We start from the raw sequence: 10,711 nt of genomic DNA, 5'->3' as shown, positions 1-10,711 counted from the left end.
TGTGTGCATGTGTGTTTGAGTCCATCCTTGTCTGTTTGAGTGTGTTTGGTTTGGTTTTAGCACAATTGTGTGTGTACGTGAGAATGTTTCTACTTATGTTTATTTGCTTGTTTGCATATGTGTGTATGTGTGACAGAGAGAGAGAGAGAGAGAGAGAGAGAGATAACAGCCTGTAAATGTACTGGGGCCGGTCTTAGTGACATCACTATTTGGGAGGATCTTAGTGGCCAGGCAAGTCAATTAGAGTTAAACTGAGTTTACCAGCTGGGCTGTGTGTGTGTGTGTGTGTGTGTGTGTGTGTGTGTGTGTGTGTGTGTGTGTGTGTGTGTGTGTTTGTGTGTGTGTGTGTGTGTGTGTTAGGGAGAGGGAGAGGGAGAAAGAGAGAGAGAGAGGAAAAGGGGAGGAGATACAAAAGGGAGGAACAGAGTGGAGAGGAAGGGAGAGAGACATAGTAAGGAGGTCTAGGAACTAGAGAGAGTTGTTGCCGGTGATACAGTGCAGACAGACAGACAGACATAACTATTTTTCCTCCTGCAGCTTCCACATGCACTGCGGCGACACTAGTGTGTTTTAAACATTCAGTGCAGACAACAGAGAAAGGGAGTTGCCTACTTGCAGAGGTCAGGCAGGCAGAGGGGAAGCCGGTGGATGTTTTTAAGAGTTTGCTTATCTGACACTGACAACAGGATGAGAAGCTGAGTGAGGGAGCAGAGAGGGGAGAAAAACATGGAGAGAGCAGCATTACCTACAGCCCATGTATATAGGAGACATAGAAGAGACAGACACAGGTTACCTTGAGAGAGGTAAAAAAAGAGAAGAGGTAAATAGTCCACTTTGCCCATTCTGTCCAAAGGAGCGGGAGCGAGAGCCGAGGGATCGTAACACTGGAGCTCAAGGATAAACCATGGACTCTGCATACATCCCACCACACCTGGACGTGAGTACTACATCTCTTTCACACACACACACACACACACACACACACACACACACACACACACACACACATACACAACTGTCTGTCTGTCAAGCCACAAGCCACAGGAACTATGCTGCTGAAACCATTAGTCACTCTGGGGAACAACACACACACACACACACACACACACACACACACACACACTCATGCACATGCATACACCGCTGGCACACCGTGTTGCTCAATCAAAATCTTGTCCAAGAATAATGCACCCATTATGAGTTCAAAGAGCATAACGTAACTCGCCAGCGCTGCAACATACACAGTATGAATCGGCCCTCAGTGTTAACGCTCAGCAGCTTTAATGTGAAAAGCAGAGGTGTGTTTTTGTTCTGTATTTCACATCGGCTTAGCTGTCAGACAAACGACGAGAGCGGTCTCTGAGCTTTCAGCAGTCACGGGTTAGATATGTCAGTGTTTCCATTGATGCTTGTGCAGTGTTGTGCCTCAGCGGGGCCTCCTGTTAACCACAGTGCACATGTGACACTGAGACCTCTGTGCATCCCAGACCGGGACAAAAGGAAGAGGAAAAAGAGGAGCATGAGGATTGAGGAAAGTTCTAAATACATGGCAACCTGTTGATGCTCTGCTCAAGCTTACACAAATGAGACTAAAGCCATAACAAAGTGAGTGTGTGTAGATTTGATACCTGATTAGTCAGTTATGTTGTAGAAGCAGGGAAGCACCGGGTCTAATCCATTCCTGAATGTCTGCTAAACCGAACCAGTGTATGTGTGTCTGTGTGTGTGTTTGTCTACATCTATTTTCAACCACTTTCACATATTTACAACCCAGCTCCTCCACAGTTCTACATCTTGGCATGTGTTTCTGCGTACGTGTTAGTGCTCACTCTGCCTGGCAGTTAGCATGTGTTTAAACCCTGTACTGTTCTTAGCATGGACACATGTGTGTGTTTGACGTTTGGGTCATTAGCCAGCTAATGGGTCCAGCTGGGATGAATTAGAGAGCCGTTCTAATAGAGTCCAATAAAATCACACAGCAGCCTACATAGAATACTGTTCTAATGATTTCATCTGTTACGCCTCAGAGAGCTGAACTACGACTTTACTATAGCAACTGTTTTGGACCCCCCCCCACACACACACACCACCACCACCACCACCACCCACACACACACCCACACACACACACACACACACACACACACACACACACACACACACACACACACACACACACACCCCATTATATATTAACTCCACAGCTCAAAGTCGTGCATTAATGACTTGTTAAGCATGAGGAGTATTGTGCAGTCATAACCTCACAGTTAATTATATAGACTATGGCGTGCATGCTCAGTTTATATGGCAGAGTTGCAAGTGGAAAAAGAGCAGCAGTGAATACAGATGTATCCTCAGAAGTGTTCTCAGGTGTGCATATGTACTCTCTACATCACATTTGGGCTCACGAGGCTGTCTGACATGACATATTTTTTAGTATTAAAGTAAGCTCAGAGAGAGAAAATTAACCCCGTGGCATGCACGCTGCAAGTATCATGTTCTGAAAGAATGAGACGGCAGCATAGAAAAATGAGAGCTGGAAGGTGGGGGATCAGGGAGAATGAGAGTAGGAATTTGGGAAAAGAAACACGGGAAGAACAACAGGAAGGGAAAGTTGAGCGACCAGGCGTAACATGAAGACAGCGGCGGTGGATAAATCAGCCGGCTGCGGTGACACTCCGGCCCTCTGGCCCGGCAACAGTCCGCCGCACTCTTCCGCAAAAACACCATTCATTTATGGCCTAGAAGAAAAGAGCAACATTAATGGGAGAGGAGGAAAGGGAGAGAGGGAGGGAATGGGAAGGTGATGCAGAGAAGTACAAAAACAGATATTGTTAACAAGAAAGAACAAGAGAAAGTCAGGAAAAGAAAATTGATGGATGAATCAAGAAAGAGGAAGGGGGAAACAGACAAGAGAAACGCAGTTACAGATCGTATGACAGCATAGAGCACAAAGCAAAAGGACAAAGTTTAAGGAATGCAAAGAGGAAGGAGGAAGAGGAAAGGGAACAGGGTTTGAAATAAACAGATAAAAAGAGAGGCAGTGAGATAGAAACATGACAAAAGCAGAAGCTAGAAACGGACGTCGGAGGTCAGAGGTTTTAATCAGCGAGTTCAGAAAGACACGGGGCAGGCCGGCGACAACACTTGTCTGCCGCGCGCCAGGGTCACGCCGCTGTCTGCTCGGGAGGTCAGGTCACATGTAATATGTCTAATAGGCTGAGCTGCATGCATGCACACAGGGAGAAGATGTACAAACGCTGCTGCTGAGGCCCCAACCCTTCATCTCACCTTATCATGGACCCATTTATCATACAGCTCTCCTCTGTCGTCCCCCAAGACCATTTGATTAGTCCACGTTTCTGCTTGAGAGAGAAATAATAAAAAACATGCATGCACACAGGCAGAGATAGTCAGATATAAAGGCAGGAACTGGGGGGTTGTAATCATTAAAATGTCAGTTTTTCCAGCTTACTGGAATGAGTCGACATCAGGATGCACATGACACATAAAGATGCTAAATTAGGCCTGGATCCTCTTTGCACTGTTTAAATTAGATAGAACCAGTCATAACACAGACACCCAGGGAGAACAGAGACGCTGTGTGTTTGTCAAAGTGATGTAGGGCAAGATGGCCTCCGCTCAAAAACCTTTTTCTCCCTTTTCGTCCGTGTTTCTCTGCCTCGCGCAGGCGATACCACACCCTGTTGTGTGACGACTGAACCTTTGAACCTCAGAGTTACCTGGGTGGTTTTCTAGGTGAGAAAAGTACAGGAGAGAGGTACTTTTGTTGTCCTTAATCTGCTTTACAAGCCTCCACAGTATATGGGAGAGGCTGTCCAGCAGAGTGTCTAATCTGTAATTGTCCTCTGCTTCGTTGCCTCAGGTAAAACAGACCTGGGTGGGGCTGCAAGAGTTTAATGGATAGCCTGCAACAATCCCATGCTTGGAGGTGGCTTATTTTCCCAGGCCTGTCCTTTGAACCGCGCACCACGTGAACAACACACAATGCATAAAAATATAAACACCTTCACACCTGTGACCTCCTTTTAACCCTTTTTCTGACAGTGTGGTAAGATTAGCAGGCATTACAGTGTCATTATGTGTTCGCTGAGCCATAAACACTTCTGCTATCTCGCTGTAGAGGCCTTAATCAATTCTCTGTCCCTTAGAGAGATGAGATAAGGAGATAGAGGGGAGAGATATGTGAGAGCTCGGACAAGGAAAGAGATTAGTGATAGACAGGTGCACTTTCTTTTGAAAAAGGATCATTTATACTTGTCCAGGCAACCAGGGCAACAGTGGGTACAATATTCACTTCTATTTTACTCTATTATATCACACTTAAATTAATTTGCAGTTAAGAGTTTCTTGTCTTTGTCTCCTTTGCTCTGGCCTTTTTACACCTCACCCCGACCTCTTTAGGTCAAAAGGGCCGTTTCTAATTAGTGGCTCAGTTATGTTTAACACCTGTACTACAGAGGTGCAGGGCATTAGCTAGGTCACAGTGGTAATTGCATGAGCCCCTGTCTGTGGTCCTGTTCCCGCACTGAGAATAGTCATAGTCACTCAGCTGAAAGAGGCTATAGTCACTCAACACAGTCAAGTTTAGCTAAAGGAGCACTGTTCTTCACTGATCTCTGGGATTTTGGTCAGAATTCTGGTTCAGTAATTTGAACTTATTCATATTCATTCACACACATTCATAACACAGCACTACAGGTGGGAAAAGCTCAAAAGACAGTTAGAACCCATAGAGGGTGCAAACCAGAAACAATGCATATCTGAGCATATCTTCATTAAAAACACAGTGATTACTTGAGTAGGGATGGATTGCTGGCAGCATGGCATTATTACTGCATGCACAGCTAAACTGTATTTTATCTTTTTTCAATAACAGGCCATTATCATCATTTGTTCTGTAATCTGTTGTTCTGCACAAAACACTAATGAAACCAGATCGTACATCTCTTGTCACTCCTTAGTTTTCATTTTTATCTTTTTCTGCAGATTTTGGCTGTGAAACAAGGCATTGCATTGCACACACAAGTGCTACAGTGGATGCAATTATGTAGCAGACACATTTGCACACATTGGGGGAATTTAAATTAGGATTTAATACTAGTTTTTGAACATAGTTTGTTTTAATATTTTTATTTGAAATCGAACGTCATCATATTGCATATACACAAACTCCAAAGGGAGCATCAGTGCACAGCTCTTAGTTCAAATCATTCAAAATTGTGACTTTCCATTAACTCTTTTTACAGACAAAGCTCCCCTTTTTCCCTTCAACAATATACATTAATGTCAAGGTTAAGTGGCAATATTCTTCTAGAAGAACATTTATCCTCCTGGCCTGCAGAAGTCCAGTGTCAATGAGTGCTGCAATGTAACACTTTTCAGCATAGTTGATCCAAATGTAAATAAAAGGGTATTCCCAGCACCATAAATCAAAATGCAGGATTCAACCCTGATATCTGATGTTTTCTGAGGATTTGGTGAAGGTTTGTTTATATGCTGTACATATACCTGTAATGTAAGGGTCAATTGCATTAGGCCTTTAAATGAAAAGGTTTTTGTCTTCTTCACTTATGCAGACAACATGATAGAAAGCTACTGAATGCTTTAATATTCTCTAGTGATTTGAAAAGGAAGGGAGAAGAAAGAAAATCTAGTCATCTGTCATTGTGGCCGCCTCTACAACTCCTTTGCATGTCGCTAGCGTCAACAACCTTTGATAAATGCTAGACGTCTTTCATTTACAGCACTGTGATCTCTTTCACACAAACACGCACCATGATTAAATTACAGATAGAGACTGTTAAATTGCTTCTGCTTGGGTGTCCTAAGAGACACATGGCATTTGTGGGTAAGAGACTCGCCATAAATTAACAGAGAAAAAACAAAGTGCCACTGTTTCTACACCCAGGAATAACTAGCAAACAACTTCATATGGATATGTGGACAGTAAATTTCTTGAACATATGCCACATGAAGGCTGAAGACTAATGAGAAACTAGTGTGTCCAGGAAGGAAAAGACATAAGCATGATATATAAAGTCCTGGAGCATCTTGGAGGAGCCGTCTCTTTTGCAAATTTCATATTGTGCTTGAACTTGAAAATTAAAAGCACCTAAATTTAAAAAGAACAAAAAACGCTGCACAACCTGCCCTCACAAATGTGTCAAATGACGTTTAGATTGCTTTTTTTTAAACTTATATTCAGCACTTCCTTTTTTCTTTTCTTCACCACACCTGTCCTCCCATCATCTTCCTCCAGGTCCACCATGTTCCCTGCTAACCTCCTGCTCCTCATGGTCCTGCTGCTACCTCAAGCCTCGTCTGGTCGCCAGGGTGGAGACACCAGCAAGATTGACCATGGCAGGGTGCCTTCCTCCTTGTCGCCCCCACCGGCTGGTCCCCTCCTCCTGGAGCCCAGTCTGGCTCAGACCATCCAGAATCTCCTCCTGAGCCGTCTGGGCCTGCAGTCGCAACCCAACCCTCGGTGGGAAGTGCCAGTGCCTGGGTACCTCCTGGATCTTTACCGCTTCCACCAGCAGCAGTACCATCTAGTGGAGGACCCTTCGTTTAGCTTCCCCAGCCAGCACATCCAGCAGGCTAACACCGTACGCAGCTTTCACCACACTGGTGAGCACACTGCCACATCATGATGCCATGCTGTCAACCTATTTTATTGCAATACAGTTCAAGTTCTGATTTGTAATTGTTTGGCCTTTGAACTTTGTTGTTCAGTATAGCTGTTCATGTATTCTGTGGAATTCTCTTATTAACCACAGATGAGGTATAAAGATTTATAACTGTAGCAGATGTTTGTTGTGACTCACCATTTAACAATCTAAACATTAAGTAAGATCAATCTGTGCACTCTTAGATAAGAAGGGTTGTCACAATCCTAAAGTCTTCTTTTATACATGTGTGAGAGCATAGTTCGATACACTGAAGGGAAGTGTGTTCTGGACTCTGCCGTCTGCACTGCAATTCTGATCATGGCTGGATTAACCTGTTAGGGGGCCACAGGGCAAACATTTGTCTGTTGGGCCCCCGCTGATCCCCAACCTACCGCCCTGTGTCAGTCACCAGTTCCAACTAATTCCAGTACAACTGCTTCTGGAATAATACTTATTATTTGTTAGTCAATTGTTTAATTTGATTAAACACAACTTTATTAGGAATACGCATTACATCTGGTTAATATAAACGTGATAAAGCTCTTAAAACTTGACACAGGGTCCCTGCAGCAGATGTTGAATCACATAATACATACTTGTGTAGGACTGGTTGACAGATTAAGAGCCTCAAATTAAAGACTACTTGACAAGAAAATGTAATTATGTATTCAATTTATTGTTGATAATCCAGCCTAGATTCAGATACAATAAATGTAATGTACAATTCACAAAAGTACAATTTACTCAATATCTATAGCAAAGGGTAAAAGCTGGAACTTACAGTGTCAACGTGAGCTAGCTTTCTACCCTTGTAATTTATTTGCTGATATTGGTACCTAGTTTGGTAATTTCCCTGCTTTTGAGATCATTCGGATTCAGGATCTGGCAAATAACAAAACTGACTACTGTAGCCAGTGTCTGTTTGTGTCTTGTTGATTGTAATGTATATAAACCCAAGTAAGTTTAAACCATACTAAACTACCGTACCCCCTTGTCTCTCTTCATCTTTCTCTTAGAGCCCCTTGGTGACAATCCCATAGCAGTGGATCATAAGAGGGTGCACATCTCCTTCAATGTTTCCTCCATCCCTCAGGATGAGAGGGTGCTCTCCGCTGAGCTTCGGCTCCTTCACAGTTACAGAGCCTCCCTGGGTCCTGGGGCCCACAGACTAAACCTTTACCTCACTGAGCATCATAAGGACCCTGAGCCCACCCTGCTGGAAACAAGGTTACTCACCACGGGCCTCCACAGTCATAAAGCAAGTGGTTTCTGGGAGGCCTTTAGCCTAAGTGCAGAGCTTCTCCATAAGGCTCTTGCTGGGACTGGCAGTCTGGGCTTCCTCCTGGAGGTCAGACCTGAGAACAGCACCGCCTCGCTCCCTGACCAGCGCTTCTTCTCTGCAGCAGGTGAGAAGGAGGCAGAGAAACACAAGCAGGGACACCTGAGGGTATGCAGGTCTGTGGGTCAAGACGAGCAAAGCTGGGCCCAGGAGAGACCCCTCTTGGTGACTTATAGTCATGACGGGCGTGGGGAGCCCTTAGTCAAACATGGCAGGAGGACCCCCAGTGGAGGCCAGAGGATGAGAGGAAGAAAAGGGACAAAAGAGAGGGCCAGGAGCAGCAGCAAGGGCCGCAATAGAGACCAAGCCTCTGAGAGGGCCAAAAAAACGGGGTATAGAGTGCCGGGCTGGGGGGGTGATAATAGAGGGGTCAGCTGGAGCGATAGTGGTAGGGTGAAAAGAAATGGTGGTCGTGCTGCGAAACTGAAACGCCTTTCTCGTAACAGATGCCGCCGTCATCCTCTATATGTAGATTTCAATGATGTGGGCTGGCACAAGTGGATCATTGCACCCAGCGGCTACGATGCCTTCTTCTGCCTGGGAGAGTGTCGCTTTCCTCTGGCCGACCACATGAACTCCTCTAGCCACGCCATGGTGCAAACTCTGGTAAACTCTGTGAATGGAGCAGTGCCCCGAGCCTGCTGCGTCCCCACCTCCCTCAGCCCCATCGCCCTGCTCTACCTGGACCCTCAAGACCGAGTGGTGCTGAAGAATTACCAGGACATGGTGGTGGAGGGCTGCGGCTGCCGGTAGTGGGCTGGAAAACTCACCCAGAAAAAGCCAGACGTGGACGGAGGAGCATCGAGGGAATAGAAGAAAGACAGAAGCATGAAAAGGCAGATGGTGGGAATAAGAGACTGTAGAAGCCAGCAAACTGCAAACAGACATGGAGAATGATAGAGACAAATGTAATGTGTAGCGTAAGGAGGATGAGTGGAGAGAAGGGAGATAAGGGAATGGATATAGCAGCTGAATCTTCATTATCAGGAGCAAGACAAAACGGTCAGACAGAAAGAGAAAGAAAAAGAGTGAGAGAAACAGACATAATCTGCCACACAAAAGGATAGTTAGACAATAAGGCAGTGGATGCAGAAATATGGTCAACACAGGTAAACTGCCAGGAATTACTTTTCATTTTTTCCCATTTAGTGATGATGCAGCTGTTTACACCACCAAACGACAGGCTAGACAGCGCTTTAACATCAGATGGTGTCTATTCTATATCCCAGTGTTTGCCACTCATCTCACATACACACACACAACTGTCTGACAGGCACATGCACATGTATTTAGCAGCCGAAAGGGTAAACATTCAGAGTAGGCAGTCGTGGACACACTTCAGCTCTGGAGCAGAATCCTCTAACTCCCTGATGGACTTCCTGATGATCAACAGCATTAAGCAATACGACAATGGCACTAGCACGGCATCTAAACTTTGTGACAGTGTTGTTTCTGCAGTATTTAAACCAAGAAGTAGGGTGCATCTGATTTTACAGTATGAACGTTAATATAATGACAGACTGTCCCCTTTACAAGCACCCCTACATCACAAGCTATTTAAAACCACAACAATAATGCTGAGGAACTATTATGCTATTGTTTGAATGTACTACTATCACTATTATTTAAAAAGAGACTTTTTTTTACATTTCTTTTGCAGACGTGAAGAAAATCCAAGTGATGGTTGTCTTGTGATTATACATAATTCCACTTAAATTCTAACTTAAAAGACATGTTATGTATTTAAATAGCAGCAGTATGGTGTATTTAATCTTAAACATATTTAAGATACCGGCACTCAACAGAGCAAACTGAAAGCCTGCCGTCCACATGAAGTAAGTTATAGTAGCTTTACGTCCATACAAATGTTCAGTGTATTGAATCAACCGTCTGTGTTACTTCAACTTCTCACCTTAGCATTGCACACATTTTGATGTCCTACACATGAAAGCAGACATGTAAGTGGTGTTGCCTTTAAAAGCTCAACTAACAAGTCAATTGAAAGCTTTGTGTATTGTAGCTTTTGAAGTGTGTAACAACAGGTGTCTTTGCTAGTTGTGTATGCATGTGTCAAGAAAAAAAGGAGGACTGACATTAAAACTGGGACTTTAGTGCCTTTCAAACAGGGGCTTTGAAAGTGTTCTCTGCTGAGCTTAGTAATTGTTTTTCAGTGTTGCATTTCTCTCTCTCAATGGAAACATTTAAGCAACAGCTTGTAAAATGTTTGACAATATACCTCTAATAAACAAAGCAAACAGCACAACTGTCACGTGACTTTCTTTTTGCATCAGCTATTTTCTTTTTCTGGGGCCTGTGTGCATGAAGAAAGCTGTTTATATATACATTTGTCTTCAGTATACAGTGGGAATTTTTGCCAGGTTCAGGAAGAAAAAAGGAAGCCAGGGGTCAGATGTGTATATAGTCTGTATCAACGACGTTTCATTTCCGGGATTTTTCAGGTGCTGTTGTCCATCACCTTCCGCTTTCTTTGTGTTTGAATTTTAAACTCCGGTGGATTTATGAGGACTACGGTTAACTTCTCCTCAGATCTCTACACGGTAAATCCAGACAGCTAGCTAGACTATCGGTCCAATCTGAGATTTCTGTTGCACGACTAAAGCAACCTTTGAATGTACACATGTTCCACCAAAACATGTTCCTTCCCGAGGCTATTTTGCAG

The 10,711-nt window shown here is 44.1% G+C and overlaps 1 protein-coding gene across 1 annotated transcript; it reads left to right on the top strand.

Annotated features, from left to right (window-relative positions):
* Window positions 1–421: 421 nt before the first annotated feature.
* On the top strand, window positions 422–10,294 carry bmp16 (bone morphogenetic protein 16). The gene is made up of 3 exons (XM_078246145.1): window positions 422–937; window positions 6,284–6,651; window positions 7,709–10,294. The coding sequence occupies exons 2-3, from the start codon at window positions 6,291–6,293 to the stop codon at window positions 8,782–8,784; spliced, it is 1,437 nt and encodes a 478-aa protein (XP_078102271.1). The 5' UTR covers window positions 422–937; window positions 6,284–6,290; the 3' UTR covers window positions 8,785–10,294.
* The last annotated feature ends 417 nt before the right edge of the window (window positions 10,295–10,711 follow it).

This window comes from Sander vitreus, chromosome 3, assembly GCF_031162955.1.
Source record: "Sander vitreus isolate 19-12246 chromosome 3, sanVit1, whole genome shotgun sequence".
Classification (NCBI taxonomy): Eukaryota; Metazoa; Chordata; class Actinopteri; order Perciformes; family Percidae; genus Sander; species Sander vitreus.
Note: the sequence above shows the minus strand (reverse complement) of the source record. Positions and strands in the feature narration are given on the sequence as shown.